This window comes from Salmo salar, chromosome 06 (assembly GCF_965601325.2).
Source record: "Salmo salar chromosome 06, fSalSal1, whole genome shotgun sequence".
Classification (NCBI taxonomy): domain Eukaryota; kingdom Metazoa; phylum Chordata; class Actinopteri; order Salmoniformes; family Salmonidae; genus Salmo; species Salmo salar.
Window position 1 is genome coordinate 13983298 of NC_138296.1, and position 25647 is coordinate 14008944.

Sequence of the window (25647 nt, forward strand, 5' to 3'; positions counted from 1 at the left end):
AAAAGAAAATTATACATTTAAACTTTGTTTGACAAGTGGTTCTGAAAAGTCATAAATTACCTTTCAAAAGTGTCCAGGCCTCGGGCGGGGAGAACCCCCGACCGGACCCCCACCCCCACCCCACGCCTCAGAGGACTCTGATGTTTCCAGATAGAAACATAAAATAGACAAACATACTTTGATAATGTAATGTGTTGTCAGTTGGATGAAACAGGACCAAAATACACATTAGGAAAAGGTGAAGATCATTGAAGTAAGTTAAAAAGAGCAAGGGACCAAGTATGGACAGATGCCAGAAGAAGGTGAAGAGTGAAGAACATTTTGACTCTGACTCCAATATTATGTGAATGCTAAAGACCCATAATTGTATCAATGAATCTAGCAAAAGTAGCGAGCCTTGAGTCACCACTCAGAATACTATAGGATGCAAGTGTCTAGGTTTACCGTTATGCATTCATTAAAAGACTAAGGGACAACAGCTAATATCTTGCAATCAATGACCTAGCATTAAAGGTAAGAATCTCTGGATTAACTATCTAATGTAAGCTAAATGTAGTAATAAATAAATTGGCAAACTTTTTTTAAATTGACAATTCTGTGACCTGTCATGGGCAAGATTTGAAATGACACAATACCTGTTAGCAAAGGTGTCAGCTGGAGATGTGCAGGAGCTTCCAGGGATTTCTAGTCTTGCATGGTCTACTTTTATCCTAATTTGCATTTGCGACATTTGAGTGTAATAGAGACGGTTATATTGATACAAGTCACCTTGTCCAAGAGAGATTGAAATGGTTCTCAAAACGTCTCGCCAGGGTAAGCCTATGGAAAATCCCCTATGGGAAAAGTGAATGGTGGAAAACAATTGGAACCATTTCCCTGTTTGGCCACTAGGTTTTATGGGTATTATGACTCGTCCACTGTGGGGCTCTATAGCGAGAAATAGTAATGGCATCTTTCTATAGGCACAAATTTTGCCATGGTTCGTTGGACCATGGCAAAATGGGGAAAATGAATGGCGGTTTTGTATGCTGTTTTGATAAATGCCAAAAATAAGGACTGTTGTAAACACAGGTTTAGGAGATCTTGTTCGTTTTGTTCATCAATCTTTATCAGCTATCCTTTATGCAATAAAAAAGCATTTCAATCACATAAAGGATTCATAATTAATAAAGGTCATATTAACTGACTGCTATTATCTCATAGAATAAACGTATAAGATCTCCTTAGCCTGTCCTGACCCTATTTTGGGCGTTTAATCCAAAACCCACATTTTCCCCCTTCATTTTTTTCCCTCAAGGATGGCTGAACGAGCCAAAAGTAACTAATTTTCGAGTATTAAAACAACAAGCTGGCGAGATCTAAAGCTCTGTATAGCTCGACATTGACATGATTGGTTGACGGTAAGTGGGGGCGGTACTTCCTGTATAAACACAAGCTCCGTTCCTTGACTACTTCCTTCCAGCAGTGTGTAGCAGGGAGATTCATAGATGTGAGACGTGTGCAGGAGGATCTGAGCGAAATTAATGTGTAGTATTCATGGAACAAGTTGTGTGTGTAAACTATAGGGTTACACATGGTGCTGGAGATCCTGAGGATCTCCAGAGGATTCCTGTGATTACGCCGATGTCAATAGAGAGTGATAGGAATAACATGCTTCAGTAAGTTTTTTTTGTTTTGTTGGGGCGTTCATAGCTATGGTTGTCAACTGTACCGCAGGAATAGAATGTAAAACACAGTGGATATATGTTGTGGTGGCAGCTGCAGAGAAGTATTTGGGTGTACAATATTTTACTGCAGAGTTCCAAGGTGTTTTGAACGATAATATCCCGTCCTCCCAGGCTGCTGGCCTGGTGTAGGAACAGAGGGACAAAGTAGTGGAATAATGAGGTTGTAATGGGTGTAGGGTTAGTTGGTTTTTCACTAAGTGCAATGAATTAATACTACAGAATAGTAGACTGATACACAGCAAATACACTTGATGGATGTATGAACCTATAACAATTGTTTATGGCGGACCGCCATAATACCAAAAGAAAGAAGACCACTTCCTTCTCAACTGATTTGAGGCTGCTCCGTGAAACGGAAGTATAAATGCACTGACTACTGCGGAGGTTGCATTGTTGTAAGGGCTGCATGACAACTGCGGACGTCGGATTAAACATACTTTGGGTTTTACTGGTTCGGTACACGGATAGCGCTGCTGTAATCAGTTTGGTATTTTATAGGCTTCCCTTACTGGGCCTCAGACAATTAAAACTATCTGGAATCTCGAAGAGGACGTTGTTCCAACAGACTCTCGGGTAGAGTTAGACGATAACAGACATCAGGATTCTTGGTGAATAGGGTGTTAAACGTTTTCCTGACTTTAATAGATCAGGTAAGATCTTATCCAGGATCTTATTAGCTTACATCGGACATTTATTTGTCACAATTTTAAATCTAGTTTTGATATTTAAAAGGACGTGTGATTGCTCTGGTCTAGGTGTTCTTTATCTGAACGTTGTAGCAAAGAAAGTAACTAGTGTAGGCTAGCTACAGATTTACTGTCACGTTTTTTTATTTTAAGAAATGTTGAAGAAAAAATAGCTTCAACATGGATCGGGTAAGTTTGGTTTTATTTTATTAACAGTATGCCTACTGTGGTGTATAACATGTCTAGGCCTGCTTTTCGTCATCTTTGATCTTCCTTTTCCATTTGAACAGCTGGACAAAATAAACAATCATGGTAATTAAAAACTTGGGATATTTTGTTTGCTCTAACCTGTTCGTTCATATGCTTTGGCACAGACGTGACAAGAAGACAGTGGCAGAATAAATTCAACCACACCTTTTTGTTTTAATCATAAAACCGGAGAGCAACATCTTTCATGTTAGGTTAACAAAACATGTTGCATGTAACAAACAGTTACATGACCTACAGAATGGTCAAGCAAGTGAATGGTTTGCATGTTTTCAGACTACTAAATAACTATTGAATTATTGTTAACGCAAAGAAAACAGGCGCTGCCTCCACTATTCAAGCACCATTTCAACATCATCTAATCATTCAATCAAATGTATATATAAAGCCCTTTTTACATCAGCCGATGTCACAAAGTGCTGTACAGAAACCCAGCCTAAAACCTCAAACAGCAAGCAATGCAGGTGTAGAAGCACGGTGGCTAGGAAAAACTCCATAGAAAGGCCAGAACCTAGAAAGAAACCTAGAGAGGAACCAGGCTATGAGGGGTGGCCAGTCCTCTTCTGGCTGTGCCGGGTGGAGATTATAACAGAACATGGCCAAGATGTTCAAATGTTCTTAGATGACCAGCAGGGTCAAATAATAATAATCACAGTGGTTGTAGAGGGTGCAACAGGTCAGCACCTCAGGAGTAAATGTCAGTTGGCTTTTGAGATAGAGAGAACTTAAATTCACATTGGTTAAGACAGAAGAAATAATCCAGATATAACAGACTGACCCTAGCCCCCCGACACATATACTGTTGCAGCATAAATACTGGAGGCTGAGACAGGAGGGGTCGGGAGACACTGGCCCCATTTGACGATACCTGCGGACAGGGCCAAACAGGCAGGATATAACCCCACCCACTTTGCCAAAGCACAGCCCCCACACCACTAGAGGGATATCTTCAAACCACCAACTTACTACCCTGAGACAAGGCCGAGTATAGCCCATGAAGATCTCCCCCACGGTACAAACCCGAGGGGGGCGCCAACCCGGACAGGAAGATCACGTCAGTGACTCAACCCACTCAAGTGACGCACCGCTCCTAGGGAAGGCATGGAAGAACACCAGTGACTTAGCCCCCATAATAGGGTTAGAGGCAGAGAATCCCAGTGGAGAGAGAGGAACCGGCTAGGCAGAGACAGCAAGGGCGATTCGTCGCTCCAGTGCCTTTCTGTTCACCTTCACACCCCTGGGCCAGACTACACTCAATCATAGGACCTACTGAAGAGATGAGTCTTCAATAAAGACTTAAAAGGTCACGACCGAGTGTTACGGGAATTAAGTTATCAATATTCTTAAACCGAACTTCAATTTAACTACTCAGTTTGTACCAGAAGGTGTAAGGTTCCGGTTGAAAGAAACAGACTGAGACCCAGCTAACAATGGTCAGGACGTTTATTTATGAGAGCTCTAAAATCCATACAATGCACAAAGCCTTTTATATTACCACACACACACCCAAATGAACTCTCATCAGTAGAGAACTCCACCCCGCTTTAGGCGGCTGTATTTTTCCACAGTACACATACATTCATTATCAAACCTTGCAACCTGTCTTCTAATCTCCTGCCAGCTAAGCCTTTCTCAGGCCGTTGTTTCTCTCTCTAACTTAGGGAGGCCTCTTCTCCTGTTCCTTTCCCAAGGTTGTCGTATCAACTCTGCCCTGCTTTTGAAGTAGTAACAGTGTCAAATCAAATCAAATCAAATTTATTTTTATATAGCCCTTCGTACATCAGCTGATATTCTCAAAGTGCTGTACAGAAACCCAGCCTAAAACCCCAAACAGCAAGCAAAGCATGTGAAAGAAGCACGGTGGCTAGGAAAAACTCCCTAGGAAAAACTCCCTAGAAAGGCCAAAAACCTAGGAAGAAACCTAGAGAGGAACCAGGCTATGAGGGGTGGCCAGTCCTCTTCTGGCTGTGCAGGGTGGATATTAAAACAGAACATGGTCAAAATGTTAAAATGTTAAAATGTTCATAAATGACCAGCATGGTCAAATAATAATAATCATAGTAGTTGTCGAGGGTGCAACAAGCACGTCCGGTGAACAGGTCAGGGTTCCATAGCCGCAGGCAGAACAGTTGAAACTGGAGCAGCAGCACGGCCAGGTGGACTGGGGACAGCAAGGAGTCATCATACCAGGTAGTCCTGAGGCATGGTCCTAGGGCTCAGGTCCTCCGAGAGAAAGACAGAAAGAGAGAAGAGAGAATTAGAGAGAGCATATTTAAATACACACAGGACACCGGATAAGACAAGAGAAATACTCCAGATGTAACAGACTGACCCTAGCCCCCCGACACATAAACTACTGCAGCATAAATACTGGAGGCTGAGACAGGAGGGATCAGAAGACACTGTGGCCCCATCCGATGATACCCCCGGACAGGGCCAAACAGGCAGGATATAACCCCACCCACTTTGCCAAAGCACAGCCCCCACACCACTAGAGGGATGTCTCCAACCACCAACTTACCGTCCTAAGACAAGGCCGAGTATAGCCCACAACGATCTCCGCCATGGCACAACCCAAGGGATGGGGGGGGGGGCGCCAACCCAGACAGGAAGACCACGTCAGTGACTCAACCCACTCAAGTGACGCACCCCTCCCATGGACGGCATGGAAGAACACCAGTAGGCCAGTGACTCAGCCTCTGTAAAAGGGTTAGAGGCAGAGAATCCCAGTGGAAAGAGGGGAACCGGCAAGGCAGAGACAGCAAGGGCGGTTCGTTGCTCCAGCCTTTCCGTTCACCTTCACACTCCTGGGCCAGACTATACTTAATCATAGGACCTACTGAAGAGATAAGTCTTCAGTAAAGACTTAAAGGTTGAGACTGAGTCTGCGTCTCTCACATTGGTAGGCAGACCATTCCATAAAAATGGAGCTCTATAGGAGAAAGCCCTACCTCCAGCCGTTTGCTTAGAAATTCTAGGGACAATTAGGAGGCCTGCGTCTTGTGACCGTAGCGTACGTGTAGGTATGTACGGCAGGACCAAATCGGAAAGATAGGTAGGAGCAAGCCCATGTAATGCTTTGTAGGTTAGCAGTAAAACCTTGAAATCAGCCCTTGCCTTAACAGGAAGCCAGTGTAGGGAGGCTAACACTGGAGTAATATGATCAAATTTTTGGGTTCTAGTCAGGATTCTAGCAGCCGTATTTAGCACTAACTGAAGTTTATTTAGTGCTTTATCCGGGTAGCCGGAAAGTAGAGCATTGCAGTAGTCCAGCCTAGAAGTAACAAAAGCATGGATTAATTTTTCTGCGTCATTTTTGGACAGAAAATTTCTGATTTTTGCAATGTTACGTAGATGGAAAAAAGCTGTCCTTGAAACAGTCTTGATATGTTCTTCAAAAGAGAGATCAGGGTCCAGAGTAACGCCGAGGTCCTTCACAGTTTTATTTGAGACGACTGTACAACCATCCAGATTAATTGTCAGATTCAACAGAAGATCTCTTTGTTTCTTGGGACCTAGAACAAGCATCTCTGTTTTGTCCGAGTTTAAAAGTAGAAAGTTTGCAGCCATCCACTTCTTTATGTCTGAAACACAGGCTTCTAGCGAGGGCAATTTTGGGGCTTCACCATGTTTCATTGAAATGTACAGCTGTGTGTCGTCTGCATAGCAGTGAAATTTAACATTATGTTTTCGAATGACATCCCCAAGAGGTAAAATATATAGTGAAAACAATAGTGGTCCTAAAACGGAACCTTGAGGAACACCGAAATTTACAATTGATTTGTCAGAGGACAAACCATTCACAGAGACAAACTGATATCTTTCCGACAGATAAGATCTAAACCAGGCCAGAACTTGTCCATGTAGACCAATTTGGGTTTCCAATCTCTCCAAAAGAATGTGGTGATCGATGGTATCAAAAGCGGCACTAAGATCTAGGAGCACGAGGACAGATGCAGAGCCTCGGTCTGACGTCATTAAAAGGTCATTTACCACCTTCACAAGTGCAGTCTCAGTGCTATGATGGGGTCTAAAACCAGACTGAAGCGTTTCGTATACATTGTTTGTCTTCAGGAAGGCAGTCAGTTGCTGTGCAACAGCTTTTTCTAAAATTTTGGAGAGGAATGGAAGATTCGATATAGGCCGATAGTTTTTTATAATTTCTGGATCAAGATTCGGCTTTTTCAAGAGAGGCTTTATTACTGCCACTTTTAGTGAGCTTGGTACACATCCGGTGGATAGAGAGCCGTTTATTATGTTCAACATAGGAGGGCCAAGCACAGGAAGCAGCTCTTTCAGTAGTTTAGTTGGAATAGGGTCCAGTATGCAGCTTGAGGGTTTGGAGGCCATGATTATTTTCATCATTGCGTCAAGAGATATAGTACTAAAACACTTTAGTATCTCCCTTGATCCTAGGTCCTGGCAGAGTTGTGCAGACTCAGGACAATGGAGCTTTGGAGGAATACCCAGATTTAAAGAGGAGTCTGTAATTTGCTTTCTAATGATCATGATCTTTTCCTCAAAGAAGTTCATAAATGTATTACTGCTGAAGTGAAAGCCATCCTCCATTTGCGAAGGCTGCTTTTTAGTTAGCTTTGCGACAGTATCAAAAAGAAATTTCGGATTGTTCTTATTTTCCTCAATTAAGTTGGAAAAATAGGATGATCGAGCAGCAGTAAGGGCTCTTCGATACTGCACGGTACTGTCTTTCCAAGCTAGTCGGAAGACTTCCAGTTTGGTGTGGCGCCATTTCCGTTCCAATTTTCTGGAAGCTTGCTTCAGAGCTCGTGTATTTTCTGTATACCAGGGAGCTAGTTTCTTATGACAGATGTTTTTAGTTTTTAGGGGTGCAACTGCATCTAGGGTATTGCGCAAGGTTAAATTGAGTTCCTCGGTTAGGTGGTTAACTGATTTTTGTCCTCTGACGTCCTTGGGTAGGCAGAGGCAGTCTGGAAGGGCATCAAGGAATCTTTGGGTTGTCTGAGAATTTATAGCACGACTTTTAATGCTCCTTGGTTGGGGTCTGAGCAGATTATTTGTTGCAATTGCAAACGTAATAAAATGGTGGTCCGATAGTCCAGGATTATGAGGAAAAACATTTAGATCCACAACATTTATTCCATGGGACAAAACTAGGTCCAGAGTATGACTGTGGCAGTGAGTAGGTCCAGAGACATGTTGGACAAAACCCACTGAGTCGATGATGGCTCCGAAAGCCTTTTGGAGTGGGTCTGTGGACTTTTCCCTAGTCTTAAAAAGTCTACTCACACACATCATTGGATTATAGTCTTTAACACATTATTATTTCTAATACATTTCAACAGGTTATATGGTTTCTGAGTGAAATCATTTAGTCAAACCTTTAATCATATAATTTCCATTACACCGAGTCTGCGTCTCTCACATGGATAGGCAGACCGTTCCATAAAAATGGAGCTCTATAGGAGAAAGCCCTGCCTCCAGCTGTTTACTTAGAAATTCTCGGGACAGTAAGGAGGCCTGCGTCTTGTGACCGGAACGTACATGTGGGTATGTACGGCAGGACCAAATCGGAAAGATGGATAGGAGCAAGCCTGTGTAATGCTTTGTAGGTTAGCAGTAAAACCTTGAAATCAGTCCAAGCCTTAACAGGAAGCCAGTGTAGAGAGGCTAGCACTGGAGTAATATGATACAATTTTGGAGTTCTAGATTATAGCAGCCGCGTTTAGCACTAACTGAAGTTTATTTAGTGCTTTATCCGGGTAGCCGGAAAGTAGAGCATTGCAGTAGTCTAATCTAGAAGTGACAAAAGCATGGATACATTTTTCTGCATCATTTTTGGACAGAAAGTTTCAGATTTTGTGTGATGTTACGTAGATGGAAAAAAGCTGTCCTTGAAACATTCTTGATATGTTTTTAATCACCTATGTTTAGTCTACTACAGTGACAACTAAAATATACAAACAATCAGACGTGCAACTTTCACTGGGGGCGGGGAGACATGTCCCCCCACATTCTGAAATAGCTTTTTTGTCCCCCCCAATGTTAGAATTGGAATGTGATACAAAACGAGGCAACGGTGTGCTTTAGGACCATGATAGAGGTCGGGTAGGCTGTTTGGAGTGTTTATCCGACTGGATAAAATGTTTTAAATATATGTCCCCCCACTTATAAAACCAAAGATGCTCCCCTGCCAAAAACGATTTAGTTCAATCAACCTAAGCTGAATAGGATGCGTCTATCCATGGTACTGATTTCTGTGTGTGCTTGCAAATATAAAATAAAAATAACATGTTGACTCACCCAACTTGTAGAGAAACGCTAATGCCATCCTCATCTTTCATGTTCCCTGAACGGTCTATTAGTCAGTCATACAGTACACACTTTTTTAGTTTTTGTTGTCTTAGTCTTCCTGGCTAAGATAAAAATGACTGTCACCACAATTATTATTTTCTATTTTATTGTCATATATTTCATTATATTCTAGTAGTGTGTTCAGAATTTCTTGCTCCTACTTAGCTAAAAAGAATTAGCGGATTAAAATGTCACTAGCTTCCATAAAGTGACCATTGGACTGAAATGTTTGACTAACCTTGTAGGTGCCACAGTTTTTATTACATTTATAATTTATCAATATCACGTGCACATTTCTGTCCATTAAGAACCAACAATGTGCTACCTTTTTTGTAGTATTTCTGACAATGCTAACTTAGTTTCAGCCAAATTTCAGAGTTCTATCTAACCTGGTCAGCAACTTGGATGCTTGGCAGCAATACAGCTGCTATTAGCTAACGTTAGATGCTTAAGCAGCTAGCCTCTGCAGCTAGGTAGCTAACACAAGTCAGCTGGAAGCTAGCTAGCTAGCTAACGAAAAGGCAAAGAAAGGTAGCTAACTATAATTGTGAACCATTTAAGATCTAGAGTTATTACAGTCTCATAGCAGTGGGTGGAGTGGCGTTTCGCAGGCGATTCGTACGGCAGTTATACAGGACAGTTGGTTGCTGTTTCTCAGGAGCATGGTGGTGTAGTTACTGCTTTTTGGAGGGAGCAAGTCATTCAGTGGATGGTCATCACCAGACGCACTGCAGCCTGCTCTGCAGTGAGGGGAGCTGTGGTTGGACTGCTCCACCTCTGGAGATGATCAAGGCCCTCCTCTGCACCCTGTCTAGTTGGGCCTGCTGCTTTTTACTGCATCCAACTAACAGCACTCCACCGTATTCCAGACAAAGACCAGTGTATTATAGACTGTGACCAGATCTTCAGTGGCTATGCCATTTCTGGAAAGAACAGTCAAAAAGTGCAGGCCTTTTGAGGCCTTCCTCACTGACTGCTCCACGTGTCGCCACCGAGTTTCGAGTCTAACAGAAAACCAAGATACTTAGGTGTTGTTACCACTGTTACTTCCTGTCCTAGGATTAGTGGTGCAGGTTGTGGATGGTCTCTAGAAAAACATATCCCAATTTCCACAGACGTTTTCCCATTCAGGAGCATGTTGGATGTGGCCCACTCTTCCAGCTGCTTTGCCTCAAAGCCCATGGAAATGTCCTCTTTGATGCTGGTTAATGGTATGACTCGGGACAGCCCTACACTGTCTGCATACCCAGTGTCCAGAGTGTCACTGAAGACAACTTTTTGGGTGGACATGTGAAGGAGAAACAGATATGGTGAGGCCACGCCCCCTTGTGGCACAACAGAGATCACCTCTGACCAAGGGCTAAAAGTGCCATTTGCCATCACCCTCTGCCTTCTTCCTGTGGTGTAGCTGTGGAGCCAGGCTAGTAACCATCACCCTCTGCCTTCTTCCTGTGGTGTAGCTGTTGAGCCAGGCTAGTAACCTTGGACACAGTTCAATGTTAGACAGATGTTGCAGGAGCTTTGCGTGATCTACTCGACCAAAGGCTTTGGACATATCAGCAAGTAACACCCTCACCTTGTTGGTTTTTTTTTGGAGTCTAGCAGTCAGCCAGGAGTGTGTGTCTTTCACAAGGGCGGTAGTAGTGCCAGACTTTGGTAGGTAGGCAGGCATACTGATTTGTGCACTCAGATAAAACTGTTGGCATGAGTTTTCTTTTAATTAAGTTCTCCTGGATTTTTCCAAGGCATGACGTTAGAGAGATGGACCTTCAGTCACTCGTTGTACATGGGTTTGACACTTTAGGTATAGGACATTCTGATCACATCGACAGTGTTGATGAGATAATCCACAGTGTTCTACCGAAGTGTTTTCTCATTTGCCCGTGGTGGATGGTAGAGTATTCTCACGAACAGAGTTGAAACTGAGTTTGGGAGTCGTTTAGGACGGAGCCGACGCCACATACACTCAAATTCCTCTTTCTCTGGGTCAGTTCTTCTCTTTGCCTGCATACTGTGGTTCACATACATAGCCACATCCCCTCTCTGGACCTGTCATTTCGGAACAGCTGATAGTTATATATGAAAATAGATTAATCTGGGATATTTTCATGGGCCCAAGTTTCAGTGACGCATCCAATGTCTGCATTTACTGATTTGAAGAAGCAGTTCAACTTCATCCACTTTGTTTTTCAATGATCTTGGATTACAAACAAGCACATTCGGGGTCTCTGGGGCATTCTGGGACGTCTTTGTGACGTCACGTAATTCAGTTAGAATTCTGCATTCACGTGAGTGATTGTGTTTTTGATGTGTTTTAGGTCTGTTACCTTCTATTGTCAGTATTTTGCTCCCTCTGCCCTTACCAGCTGTAGTCCATCTCACCCGGCTTTTTACGCGCATTATCCCGAAGCACTAAAGTTTGTCTCGGATATGCGGTGCCAGTGGAGGTGCATGTTTTCGTCAAACCATAGGAAATGTGATGAGTATTCCACAACGTTTGTACAGTTCATCGTTGTCAAAGTCATGCTTAATCCGTTAAAAGAGCAAGGAACAGTATGCAGTGCGTCACAAAAAAATGAAAAAACAACACAAACATTGTAATACGTGTTACTCTCGGGCGGCTGCCTGGAAGCCCCACAGCATTGAACTACATCAGTTCAAAACAAAATTGTCACACTGCTACCTTAGAGTGCATGCAACGCAATGGACTTCTGCAACGGTAGCTAGCTACTCCATAGTCCAAGCTACAGTAAGTGCTAGCCATATTTCACTGTCAGACAGGACACAACTCAAACTGTAGCTGAGGAAACAAATCAGATTGTATTGGTCCATACACATACATATCAGATCTTATTACAGGTGTAGCAAAATGCTTGTGTTCCTAGTTCCAACAGTGCAGTAATATCTAACAATTCACAACAATAACGTTGCACAAATTTAAAAGAATGGAATTAGGAAATATATACATATTAGGACGAGCAATGTCGGAGTCCACAGTATAAATACAGTACATTCATAAGTGTGTGGACACCCCTTCAAATTATTCGATTTGGCTATTTCAGCCACACCCGTTGCTGACAGGTGTATAAAATTGAGCACACAGCCATGCAACCTCCATAGACCCACATTGGCAGTAGAATGGCCTTACTGAAGAGATCAGTGACTTTCAATGTGGTGCCGTCATAAGATGCCATCTTTCCAACAAGTCAGTTTGTCAAATTTCTGCCCTGCTAGAGCTTCCCCGGTCAACTGTAAGTGCTGTTATTGTGAAGTAGAAATGTCTAGGAGCAATAACGGCTCAATCGAGAAGTGGTATACCACACAAGATCGCAGAATGGGACCACCGAGTACTGAAGCGCGTAGCGCATAACAATCGTCTGTCCTCAGTTGCAACACTCCCAACCGAGTTCCAAACTGCCTCTGGATGCAACGTAGGCACAACTGTTCGTCGGGAGTTTCATGAAATGGGTTTCCATAGCTGAGCAGCCGCACACAAGCCTATGCGCAATGCCAAGCGTCGGCTGGAGTGGTGTAAGGCTCACCGCCGAACGACAAATCTGGGTTTGGCGGATGCCAGGAAAAGCTAACTGCCCCAATGCGTAGTGTCAACTGTAAAGTTTGGTGGAGGAGGAATAATTGTCTGGGGCTGTTTGTCATGGTTCTGTCCCTTAGTTCCAGTGAAGGGAATTCTTTACGCTACAGAATACAATGACATTCTAGACGTTTCTGTGCTTCCAACTTTGTGGCAACAGTTTGGGGAACGCCCTTTCCTGTTTCAGCATGACAATGCCCCCGTGCACAAAGCAAGGTCCATACAGAAATGGTTTGTTGAGATTGGTGTGGAAGAACTTGACTGGCCTGCACAGAGCCCTGACCTCAACCCCATCGAACACCTTTGGGATGAATTGGAACACAGACCGCAAGCCAGGCCTAATTGCCCAACATCAGTGCCCGGCCTCACTAATGCTCTTGTGGCTGAATTGAAGCAAGTCCCTGTAGCAATGTTACAACATCTGGTGGAAAGACTTCCCAGAAGTGGAGGCTGTTATAGCAGCAAATGGGGGACCAACTCCACATTAATGTCCATGATTTTGAAATGAGATGTTCGACGAGCGCATGTCTACATACTACATACATACATGTAGTGTAATGGGATTGGAATTGTTGTGTAAATTCTACACAGGGACACTTAAGATAATCACAAATTAATCATTGTTTATAATCAGCATGATGGAGAGGTCAGTCAAACTTGGAGGCATAAAGTACCGTTCTGAAGGTAGTTCCCTCGGCAGTCCCGTTAGATCTCTTATATTACTGGTTACAGATACGTTACATAGTCATCATTCATAGGGTTGGTTCTGGCATGTGTCTGGCACCATCTCCTGTCTTAACTTATAGAACATATTCTGGGCGTTCTGCCAGATGATCCTAAGGAGGGGGTCATACCAAATCTGTGCTGATCAACAGTGGCCAAACTAACAACTCTGCCATTTAACCGGCTTCATTGTATTTACTAGCCCATGTGTTAGATATCTGTCAACGGACATTCCAGTGGTGTGGGGGACGGGGCTAATGCCCCCCAAACCTTGATTTTATATAAATGTATAGGATTCATAACTCTGCAACGCTTTAGGCTAGAACAAGCTGTAAAAGGCACCAGAAAGACATGGAAGGTGAAACCAAATAATTGTTGGATTTGGCTATAAATAGTACATCATAATGAGCAGCAGTAGGTCAGGTGTTTGTTTTTCCTCTCTGGTTATTTGGACAAATCACGATTTCGCATCCTCCGAATTTTGGAAAGGGGAGGGGACATTCGGCCCGTATCTTGAAAGAGAGGGTGGAGCTCTTCATTCCAGCATTTGTTAAGCTCTCATCCTAACACGTATGAACCCAGAACTAAATTGTGCGGCTGACCAATTACGTGAGACATTAGTTCTGGGTTAACCAAGATTAACTCAGGGGTGAAAGATGTGTTCAACTCCAATGAATACTCAATCAAAGGTTCTGAACATATGACGGGGCATTACAAGTGTTACACGTTTTTACATTAGTAAAAAAATATACCACTTCCATTTGTAAAATGGCCCAAAGTGATTTGAAAACTGTACATTTGTGTAAAGTAGTGAATGACTGCATACTTCAGGAGAAAGGAGGTATTATAAGGATGCACCAATCAATCAGAGATTTAGACTAAAGTACTCAAATATTTGGTCTAATGATATTCTATGTACAATACTTCCTGTGGTCTCCAGGACAGAGCTATCCCGTCCCCCTCCACCATACCGGAGTCCCCTGGTCACAACTCTCCTGGTAGTGCCTTACTGCTGGGTCTGAAGAGGGTGTCTGTGTGGCTGGTCGACTGCAGGAAAACACCAGGGAAGAGTGGAACTGTGAGAGGACACGAGGAGGAGGGAGATTTGATTTCATCAAGTAAGAACAATGGGGCGTGTGGATGAGACCACAATCTGCTTCTGCAACTTCTGTTAATTGATTTATAAACAGTAAAACACTCGGGCTAGTTAATTGTCAATCAAATTTTGTGAACAGAGGGTGGTGTACCTAATAAACTGCCCACTGAGTGTATATTGATGAAAAGAGAGACAGGTAGTCTTCTGTTTAAGAGCGTTGAGCCACAAATTGAAAGGTTGCTGGTTTGGATCTCTGAGCCGACTTGGTGGAAAATCTGTCTGTGCCCTTGAGCAAGATACTTAACCCTAATTGCTCCTGTAAATCACTCTGGATAAGATCGTCTGCTAAATAACACTTAAAAAAAAAATTGTTATAGTATTTGTTTATGGACCCATATTTCCGAAATCTAGTTATTCAATGTCTTTGTTTCACAGGGGACACTCCTAACCGTCGTTCTCTCAGTGGCAGGTGCTTATCATCTGGGGATTCTCAACCACATGTTGCTGACGAGACAGAGAAGAGTCTTTCCAGATCAGAACATCTCAAGAAACATCAGCAGAGAAGTACAGGGAAGAAACCTCACCACTGCTGTTCTGACTGTGGGAAGAGTTTCACAAGCCGGAGTGACTTCATTATTCACCAGCGGATTCACACCGGAGAGAAACCATACTGCTGCTCACAGTGTGGGAAGAGTTTCGCTGCTTCTAACACCTTAAAATCTCATCTGAGAATTCATACAGGAGAGAAACCTTACCCCTGCCTTGATTGTGGGAAAAGCTTTTCGTATTTGGGAGCCCTAAACATACACAAGCTAACACACACTGGAGTGAAGCCTTATAGCTGTGATCAGTGTGGGAAAAGCTATGCTGTATCAGAAGCCCTAACTATACACCAGTGCATACACACAGGAGAGAAGTCTTATAGCTGTGATCAGTGTGGGAAGGGCTTCAGTCAATCAGCGCCCCTAAATTCACACCAACGAACACACACTGGAGAGAAACCTTATAGCTGTGATCAGTGTGGGAAGAACTTTGCTCTAGCTTCCTCCCTGACTAGACACCATCGAACACACACTGGAGAGAGACCTTATGTCTGTCTATGTGGGAAGAGCTTTGCTCTAGCTTCCACCCTGACTACACACCAGCTAACACACACTGGAGAGAAGCCTTTTAGCTGTGATCAGTGTGGGAAGAGCTTTGCTATAGCTTCCTCCCTGACTAGACACCATCGAACACACACTAGAGAGAAACCTTTTACCTGTGTTAAGTGTGGGAAGAGCTTCAGTCAATCAGGGACCCTAAATTCACACCAGCGAACACACACTGGAGAGAAGCCTTATAGATGTGTTCAGTGTGGCAAGAGCTTTGCTCAATCAGTACACCTGAATATACACCAGAGAAAACACACAGGAGAGAAACCTTATAGCTGTGATCAGTGTGGGAAGAGCTTTGTGGTGTCAGAAAAACTTACTATACACCAGCGCATACACACAGGAGAGAAGCCTTATAGCTGTGGTCAGTGTGGGAAGAGCTTCAGTCAATCAGGGACCCTAAATTCACACCAGCGAACACACACTGGAGTGAAACCCTATGTTTGTCTATGTGGGAAGAGCTTTGCTTATTTAGGGCAAATGAAAAAACACCAGAAAACAAAAACGTGCTGTATTTCCTCTCCCTCCTACCTGTCACCGGTCCCAGATCCCTAAATAAAGGATCAGTATAAAAAATCTAGTGAACAGTCATATCCATCTCCCATTCTTAAACAGTTGATTTAGTCTGATCACCATGGTAACCTCTGTGCAGCATAATATGCAGCTCTGATCTAGGATCAGGTCTCCCCTGTGTCTATGTAATATCACACATTGATCTAAATGGACAAATGTTATAGAAAATGTCATAGTGAACCTGTGTGGGGGGGGGATGTTGATAATTGTATCGTCTTTCATACAGTGCCTTGCAAAAGTATTCATCCCCTTGGCATTTTTCCTATTTTGTTGCATTACAACCTGTAATTTAAATGGATTTTTATTTGGATTTCATGTAATGGGCATACACAAAATAGTCAAAATTGGTGAAGTGAAATGAAAAACATTACTTGTTAAAAAAATTATAATAAATAAAAAATATAAGTGGTGGGTGCAGATGTATTCACCCCCTTTGCTATGAAGCCCCTAAATAAGATCTGGTGCAACCAATTACCTTCAGAAGTCACATAATTAGTTAAAGTCCACCTATGTGCAATCTAAGTGTCACATGATCTCAGTATATGTATGTATGTGTGTGTATATATATATATATATATATATATATGTATGTGTATGTATATATGTATGTGTATGTATGTATGTATGTGTGTGTATATATATATATATATATATATATACACACACACACACCTGTTCTGAAAGGCCCCAGAGTCTGCAACATCATTAAGCAAGCGGCACCATGAAGACCAAGGAGGTCTCCAAACAGGTCAGGGACAAAGTTGTGGAGAAGTACAGATCAGGGTTGGGTTATAAAGAAAATACCTGAAACTTTGAACATTCCACGGAGCACCATTAAATCCATAAAAAATTTAGAGAATATGGCACCACAACAAACCTGCCTAGAGAGGACTGCCACCAAAACTCACATGCCAGGCAAGGAGGGCATTAATCAGAGAGGTCAACAAAGACACCAAAGATAACCCTGAAGGAGCTGCAAAGCTCCACAGCGGAGATTTGAGTATCTGTCCATAGGACCACTTTAAGCCGTACACTCCACAGAACTGGGCTTTACGGAAGAGTGGCCAGATAAAAAGCCATTGCTTAAAGAAAAAAATAAGCAAACACATTTGGTGTTCACCAAAAGGCATGTGGGAGACTCCCCAAACATATGGAAGAAAGTACTCTGGTCAGATGAGACTAAAATTGAGCTTTTTGGCCAGCAAGGAAAACGCTATGTCTGGCGCAAACCCAACCCCTCCCATCACCCAGAGAACACCATCTCCATGTTTTTCATCGGCAGGGACTGGGAAACTGGTCAGAATTGAAAGAATGATGGATGGCTCTAAATACAGAGAAATTCTTGAAGGAAACTTGTTTCAGTCTTTCAGAGAGTTGAGACTGGGACGGAGGTTCACCTTCCAGCAGGAGAATGGCCCTAAGCAGACTGCTAAAGCAACACTCAAGTGGTTTAAGGGGAAACATTTAAATGTCTTGGAATGGCCTAGGCAAAGCCCAGACCTCAATCCAATTGAGAATCTGTGGTATGACTTAAAGATTGCTGTACACCTGTGGAACCCAACCAACTTGAAAGAGCTGGAGCAGTTTTGCCTTGAAGAATGGGCAAAAATAGAGACATACCCCAAGAGACTTGCAGCTGTATTGACTTTGGGGGGGGGGGGGGGGGGGGGGGGAATAGTTATGCACGCTCAAGTTTTCATTTTTTTTGTCTTATTTCACTATAAAAAATATTTTGCATCTTTTAAGCGGTAGTCATGTTGTGCAATTCAAATGATACAAAAATGCAGAGGGGGTGAATACTTTCACAAGCCATTGTATACTCATGATACTATTATTATTAAATGTCATTATGTAGAATAATGTTTCAACAATAGGTGTATATTCATGTATTCAATTGATCAATGAATTCCATCCATTCCTTATCTTCTAAAGAAGAAGTTATCACTTTAATTTTATATTTTTATAATATGTAAATTGATTAAAATGATCCTTAAACGAATCCATAATACATTGGATAATAATATCCATGAGGTCAAGGCAAGAACTATGCATACTGTGTCTTGTAACAACGGTTAATGTATTAACTTTTAGGTTTATAATGTAATAAAACTGGTAAATGTAATATCTTGTTGGTTAATATGATAAAATGTTGAATTGTTATAGTAGTAACTTTTTCCATTTAATGTAAAAAGTTACTTTATCAGGTGAGTAACAACTTTTTTTAATGAATAATGTAATAACTTCAACCGATCATGTAATAACACCTAACCCAATGTTTTATGTTTTACTTCACTAATGTTATTAATGCACATACCACGCTCCACCAATTACAAACCCACACACACAAGCCTATGCACTTGTACTCAAACACAAACACACACTCTAATCTTCAAATTGTATTGGTCGCATACACATATTTAGCAGATGTTATTGTGGGTGTAGAAATACTTGTGTTTCTAGCTCCAACAGTGCAGTAATATCTAACAATACACAACAATACACACACATCTAAAAGTAAAAGATTGGAATTCTTGAAATATACACGCCTGTACAATCATATATATACACACACACACATTGATAAAAAACAAACTGAATTAATCTGTAGGCCTTATAGTCAATGAGCCAGGGGGCTCGGCCGGGCTGACTTGGGGTGAAAATGTCTCATTGTGATTTTTTTTTGTCCCTGGAGTTGAAAATGTGTTCTATCATACACATCAGAATGACCTGTTATTTATTTTAAAAGAAAATTATACATTTGCAACTTTTTTTGACAAGTAGTTCTGAAATGACCTTGAAAAAGTGGCCAGGCTTCACGTGGGGAGACCCCCTGACCGTACCCCCACCCCATCATGTGCTACCACCTCCACCCTGACTACCACTCCTCGGAGAGGTCACTACACTCCTCAGAGGACTTTTCAGATAGAAACATAAAATAGACAAACATACTTTGATAATGTAATGTGTTGTCAGTTGGACAAAACAGGACCAAAATACACATTAGGAAAAGGTTAAGATCATTGAAGCAAATTAAAAAGAGTAACGGATCAAGTATGGACTGTTACCAGAAGGTGAAGAGTGAAGAACATTTTGACTCTGACTCCAATATTATGTGAATGCTATAGGCCCATAACTGTATCAATGAATCTAGCAAAAGTAGCGAGCCTTGAGTCACCACTCAGAATACTATAGGATGCAAGTGTCTAGGTTTACCATTATGCATATATTAAAAGACTAAGGGACAACAGCTAATGTCTTGCAATCAATGACCTAGCACAGACCAGAAACAGCTTTGCCGCCCTGGATCCAGAGGTTCCAGCGCCTTCGTCTGTGTTGGCTTCCCAATCAAGATCGGATCCGGAGGTACCTGCGTCTTCATCCTCGGTTCTGTCTCCCTCTCCGGTGGCTTCTTCCTCGGGTTCAGATCCTCGGAGCTCCCAGCCTCACCAGACCTTGAGGCGCCTGAGAGACCGGCCATTCAACATCACCAGCTGTCATCATAGGCAGCTCTATGGTGAGAAAGATCTCTGTCCCAAAGGAAAAAACTCTGTGCTACCCAGGAGCACGAGTACAGGATATAACAAGGCTGCTTCCGACTGTTCTACCACAGATGCCGGGAGCTGACACTGTCGTAGTCCATGTGGGGTCAAACGACATCAAGAGGGCTAGCTCGGAACATTTAAAAATAGATTTTAAAGAACTGATTTTTGCATTAAGACTCCAAAAAACGGCCAATAATTTCAGGTCCAGTACCATCGCTGGGCCGCGGGTGTGAAAGACTCAGCAGACTGCTGGCATTACACATCTGGCTAAAAGACTACTGTAGCTCTGCTGGAGTCACTTTTATTGATAAAAGACAGAAGATACTCTACAGGAATGACGGAGTCCATCCAAATCATCTTGGCTCCTTGACTCTGTCCACGCATTTCAAGGCTGCATTGAAACAATGACTGGTAAATGATCCAAGACCAGCTCAGTTAATCCGTACCATTGTGACAATGAGTCGTCATAATGCTGCATCAAATGTACATGATCTTAGGGGCATTGGCAAACACAACCTGGTCTGACGCACTGGAAGCCTGATGCGTGGTGCTGGTACTGGAAGTGCCAGTTTGGGGACACGCACCTCCGGGCTAGTGCGGGGAGCAGGGACAGGCTGAGTTGGACTGGGCTGACTCACTGGAAGCTTGATGTGTGGTGCTGGTACTGGATGTGCCATCCTGGAGACACGCACCTCAAGGCTAGTGCGTGTAGCGGGAAACACTGGACCGTAGAGGCGCACTGGCGGTCTCGAGCGCAGGACTGGCATCACCCCTACTGGCTGGATGCCCACTTTCCCCTGGCACATGCGGGGCACTGGCACTGCGCTAACCGGCCTGAAAATACCCGGCCTCGCCACAGCACCCATCACCCCAAAGCACGGGACCTGTCCAGTCATATGTTGGCCAAAAAAGGTACGGGGATTTGGCCTGGGGCTCAATCCTCACCCAGCCAAACTACCCGTGTGCCCCCCCCCAATTTTTTTTTATTGGGGCTGCCTCTCGGGCTCCCTTAACTCCTCCATAGCCCTGGAAATGCTTATCCTCAGTTCTGCCCATGTCTCACGATTGTCCATCCGTTGCTCCCTCCTCCGCCGCTTGGTCCATTTTTGGTGGGTAGTTTTGTAACGCCTGTCGTTGGGAATGGATGACCAAAACGCAGCCGGGATATGAACGCTCATCTTATTATTTATTTGAATAAAGAGAACACTGAAAACAAGAAAACGAATAAAGACAAGGTGACAGTTTCACAGGCTATACGGATACTAGCAGTGCGAAATAAAACTACCCACAAAATCCCCAGGTGAAAACAAGCATCTAATATATGACTCCCAATCAGGAACAACGATGTACAGCTGTTCCTGATCGGGAGCCACACAAACCACACAGAAATAGACAGACTAGAAAACCATTGAAAACCAACACAAGAACAATTACTCAAACCCCAGACTACATAAACCAAACACCCCTTAAATAACACACACAACCCGAACCATATGAAACACATACCCCTCTGCCACGTCCTGACCAAATACAGTGGGGCAAAAAAGTATTTAGTCAGCCACCAATTGTGCAAGTTCTCCCACTTAAAAAGATGAGAGAGGCCTGTAATTTTCATCATAGGTACACTTCAACTATGACAGACAAAACGAGAAAAAATTTCCAGAAAATCACATTGTAGGATTTTGAATGAATTTATTTGCAAATTATGGTGGAAAATAAGTATTTGGTGAATAACAAAAGTGTATCTCAATACTTTGTTATATACCCTTTGTTGGCAATGACACAGGTCAAACATTTTCTGTAAGTCTTCACAAGGTTTTGCTGGTATTTTGTCCCATTCCTCCATGCAGATCTCCTCTAGAGCAGTGATGTTTTGGGGCTGTCGCTGGGCAACACGGACTTTCAACTCCCTCCAAAGATTTTCTCTGGGGTTGAAATCTGGAGACTGGCTAGGCCACTCTAGGACCTTGAAATGCTTCTTACGAAGCCACTCCTTCGTTGCCCGGGCGGTGTGTTTGGGATCATTGTCATGCTGAAAGACCCAGCCACGTTTCATCTTCAATGCCCTTGCTGATGGAAGGAGGTTTTCACTCAAAATTTCACGATACATGGCCCCATTCATTCTTTCCTTTACACGGATCAGTCGTCCTGGTCCCTTTGCAGAAAAACAGCCCCAAAGCATGATGTTTCCACCCCCATGCTTCACAGTAGGTATGGTGTTCTTTGGATGCAACTCAGCATTCTTTGTCCTCCAAACACGAGGAGTTGAGTTTTTACCAAAAAGTTATATTTTGGTTTCATCTGACCATATGACATTCTCCCAATCCTCTTCTGGATCATCCAAATGCTCTCTCATCCAAATGCTCTTCAGACGGGCCTGGACATGTACTGGCTTAAGCAGGGGGACACGTCTGGCCCTGCAGGATTTGAGTCCCTGGCGGCGTAGTGTGTTACTGATGGTAGGCTTTGTTACTTTGGTCCCAGCTCTCTGCAGGCCATTCACTAGGTCCCCCCGTGTGGTTCTGGAATTTTTGCTCACCGTTCTTGTGATAATTTTCACCCCACGGGGTGAGATCTTGCGTGGAGCCCCAGATCGAGGGAGATTATCAGTGGTCTTGTATGTCTTCCATTTCCTAATAATTGCTCCCACAGTTGATTTCTTCAAACCAAGCTGCTTACCTATTGCAGATTCAGTCTTCCCAGCCTGGTGCAGGTCTACAATTTTGTTTCTGGCATCCTTTGACAGCTCTTTGGTCTTGGCCATAGTGGAGTTTGGAGTGTGACTGTTTGAGGTTGTGGACAGGTGTCTTTTATACTGATAACAAGTTCAAACAGGTGCCATTAATACAGGTAACGAGTGGAGGACAGAGGAGCCTCTTAAAGAAGAAGTTACAGGTCTGTGAGAGCCAGAAATCTTGCTTGTTTGTAATACTTATTTTCCACCATAATTTGCAAATAAATTCATTAAAAATCCTACAATGTGATTTTCTGGATTTTTTTTCTCATTTTGTCTGTCATAGTTGACATGTACCTATGATGAAAATTACAGGCCTCTCTCATCTTTTTAAGAGGAAGAACTTGCACAATTGGTGGCTGACTAAATACTTTTTTGCCCCACTGTATAATACAATTACTCCCTCTGCTGGTCAGGACGTGACAGAGTTACAGGAATAACATGCTTCAGTAATTTTTTTTTTTTTGGTGTTCATGGCCATGGTTGTCAACTGTACCGCAGGAATAAAATGTAAAACACAGTGGATAGATGATGTGGTGGCAGCTGCAGAGAAGTACTTGGGTGTACAATATTTTACTGCAGAGTTACAAGGTGTTTTGAACGATAATATCCCGTCCTCCCAGGCTGCTGGCCTGGTGTAGGATCAGAGGGCCAAAGTAGTGGAATAATTATGAAGTTTTAAAGGGTGTAAGGTTATAGTTGTTTGGGCAATTTTTTTCACAAAACGCAATCGTTAGGCAAGGGTAATTTAAGTGTAGGAAAGGATGAAACAGCGTCTGTGCCACCAGTAAGTACAGATAGTAACGTTAGTATAAATCCCCTCGCACGGTCCCCGCAGCCGGACATCTTTCTCATGGCTTCTGGAGGGAAACGCTGTAGGAATGCTCAACCGGTGTCGCTTATTCAGCCGACAGAAACTTTCAACCGGTTCTCCCCATTAAGCGAGTCGGAGTCGGAGGCCGAGACTTCTCTGGTCTCTACTCCTCCCGTTGTGGGGTCTGAGACGCCGAAGACTCCCACCATTAGCTCTGACAAATTGAAAACCCTAGTCATTGGCGACTCCATTACCCGTAGTATTAGACTTAAAACTAATCATCCAGCGATCATACACTGTTTACCAGGGGGCAGGGCTACCGATGTTAAGGCTAATCTAAAGACGGTGCTGGCTAAAGCTAAAACTGGCGAGTGTAGAGAGTATAGAGATATTGTTATCCACGTCGGCACCAACGATGTTAGGATGAAACAGTCAAAGGTCACCAAGCGCAACATAGCTTCAGCATGTAAATCAGCTAGAAAGATGTGTCGGCATCGATTAATTGTCTCTGGCCCCCTCCCAGTTTTGGGGAGTGATGAGCTCTACAGCAGAGTCTCACAACTCAATCGCTGGTTGAAAACTGTGTTCTGCCCCTCCCAAAAGATAGAATTTGTAGATAATTGGCCCTCTTTCTGGGACTCACCCACAAACAGGACCAAGCCTGGCCTGTTGAGGAGTGACGGACTCCATCCTAGCTGGAGGGGTGCTCTCATCTTATCTACGAACATAGACAGGGCTCTAACTCCTCTAGCTCAACAATGAAATAGGGTGCAGGCCAGGCAGCAGGCTGTTAGCCAGCCTGCCAGCTTAGTGGAGTCTGCCACTAGCACAGTCAGCGTAGTCAGCTCAGCTTTCCCCATTGAGACCGTGTCTGTGCCTCGATCTAGATTGGGCAAAATTAAAAATGGCGGTGTTCGCTTTAGCAATCTCACTAGTATAAAGACCTCCTCCATTCCTGCCATTATTGAAAGAGATTGTGATACCTCACATCTCAAAATTGGGTTACTTAATGTTAGATCCCTCACTTCCAAGGCAGTTATAGTCAATGAACTAATCACTGATCATAATCTTGATGTGATTGGCCTGACTGAAACATGGCTTAAACCTGATGAATTTACTGTGTTAAATGAGGCCTCACCCCCTGATTACACTAGTGACCATACCCCCCGTGCATCCGGCAAAGGCGGAGGTGTTGCTAACATTTACGATAGCAAATTTCAAGTTACAAAAAAAAAAAAACAATGACGTTTTCGTCTTTTGAGCTTCTAGTCATGAAATCTATGCAGCCTACTCACTCACTTTTTATAGCTACTGTTTACAGGCCTCCTGGGCCATATGCAGTGTTCCTCACTGAGTTCCCTGAATTCCTATCGGATCTTGTAGTCATAGCAGATATTATTCTAATTTTTGGTGACTTTAACATTCACATGGAAAAGTCCACAGACCTACTCCAAAAGGCTTTCGGAGCCATCATCGACTCTGTGGGTTTTGTCCAACATGTCTCTGGACCTACTCACTGCCACAGTCATACTCTGGACCTAGTTTTGTCCCATGGAATAAATGTTGTGGATCTTAATGTTTTTCCTCATAATCCTGGATTATCGGAACACCATTTTATTGCGTTTGCAATTGCAACAAATAATCTGCTCAGACCCCAACCAAGGAGCATTAAAAGTCGTGCTATAAATTCTCAGACAACCCAAAGATTCATTGATGCCCTTCCAGACTCCCTCTGCCTACCCAAGGACGTCAGAGGACAAAAATCAGTTAACCACCTAACCGAGGAACTCAATTTAACCTTGCGCAATACCCTAGATGCAGTTGCACCCCTAAAAATGAAAAACATCTGTCATAAGAAACTAGCTCCCTGGTATACAGAAAATACACGAGCTCTGAAGCAAGCTTCCAGAAAATTGGAACGGAAATGGCGCCACACCAAACTGGAAGTCTTCCGACTAGCTTGGAAAGACAGTACCGTGCAGTATCGAAGAGCCCTTACTGCTGCTCGATCATCCTATTTTTCCAACTTAATTGAGGAAAATAAGAACAATCCGAAATTTCTTTTTGATACTGTCGCAAAGCTAACTAAAAAGCAGCTTTCGCAAATGGAGGATGGCTTTCACTTCAGCAGTAATAAATTTATGAACTTCTTTGAGGAAAAGATCATGATCATTAGAAAGCAAATTACGGACTCCTCTTTAAATCTGGGTATTCCTCCAAAGCTCCATTGTCCTGAGTCTACACAACTCTGCCAGGACCTAGGATCAAGGGAGATACTAAAGTGTTTTAGTACTATATCTCTTGACACAATGATGAAAATAATCATGGCCTCCAAACCCTCAAGCTGCATACTGGACCCTATTCCAACTAAACTACTGAAAGAGCTGCTTCCTGTGCTTGGTCCTCCTA

The 25647-nt window shown here is 43.1% G+C and overlaps 1 protein-coding gene across 4 annotated transcripts in view; it reads left to right on the forward strand.

The window, feature by feature from the left end:
• The window catches only part of LOC106606290 (uncharacterized), a 41461-nt gene extending 24753 nt beyond the window's left edge, over positions 1-16708 (forward strand). The window contains exons 1-4 of one of the 4 annotated variants that reach the window (XM_082976068.1): positions 1458-1658; positions 2567-2602; positions 14269-14446; positions 14860-16707. In XM_082976068.1, coding sequence (XP_082832194.1) covers positions 2594-2602; positions 14269-14446; positions 14860-16130 — 1458 coding nt within the window. In that variant the 5' untranslated portion in view covers positions 1458-1658; positions 2567-2593 and the 3' untranslated portion in view covers positions 16131-16707. Of the gene's footprint in view, positions 1-1457; positions 1659-2566; positions 2603-14268; positions 14447-14859 lie in introns of those variants that run through there. The other 3 variants (XR_014392492.1, XR_014392493.1, XM_082976067.1) reach the window with 3 other exon arrangements.
• The last annotated feature ends 8939 nt before the right edge of the window (positions 16709-25647 follow it).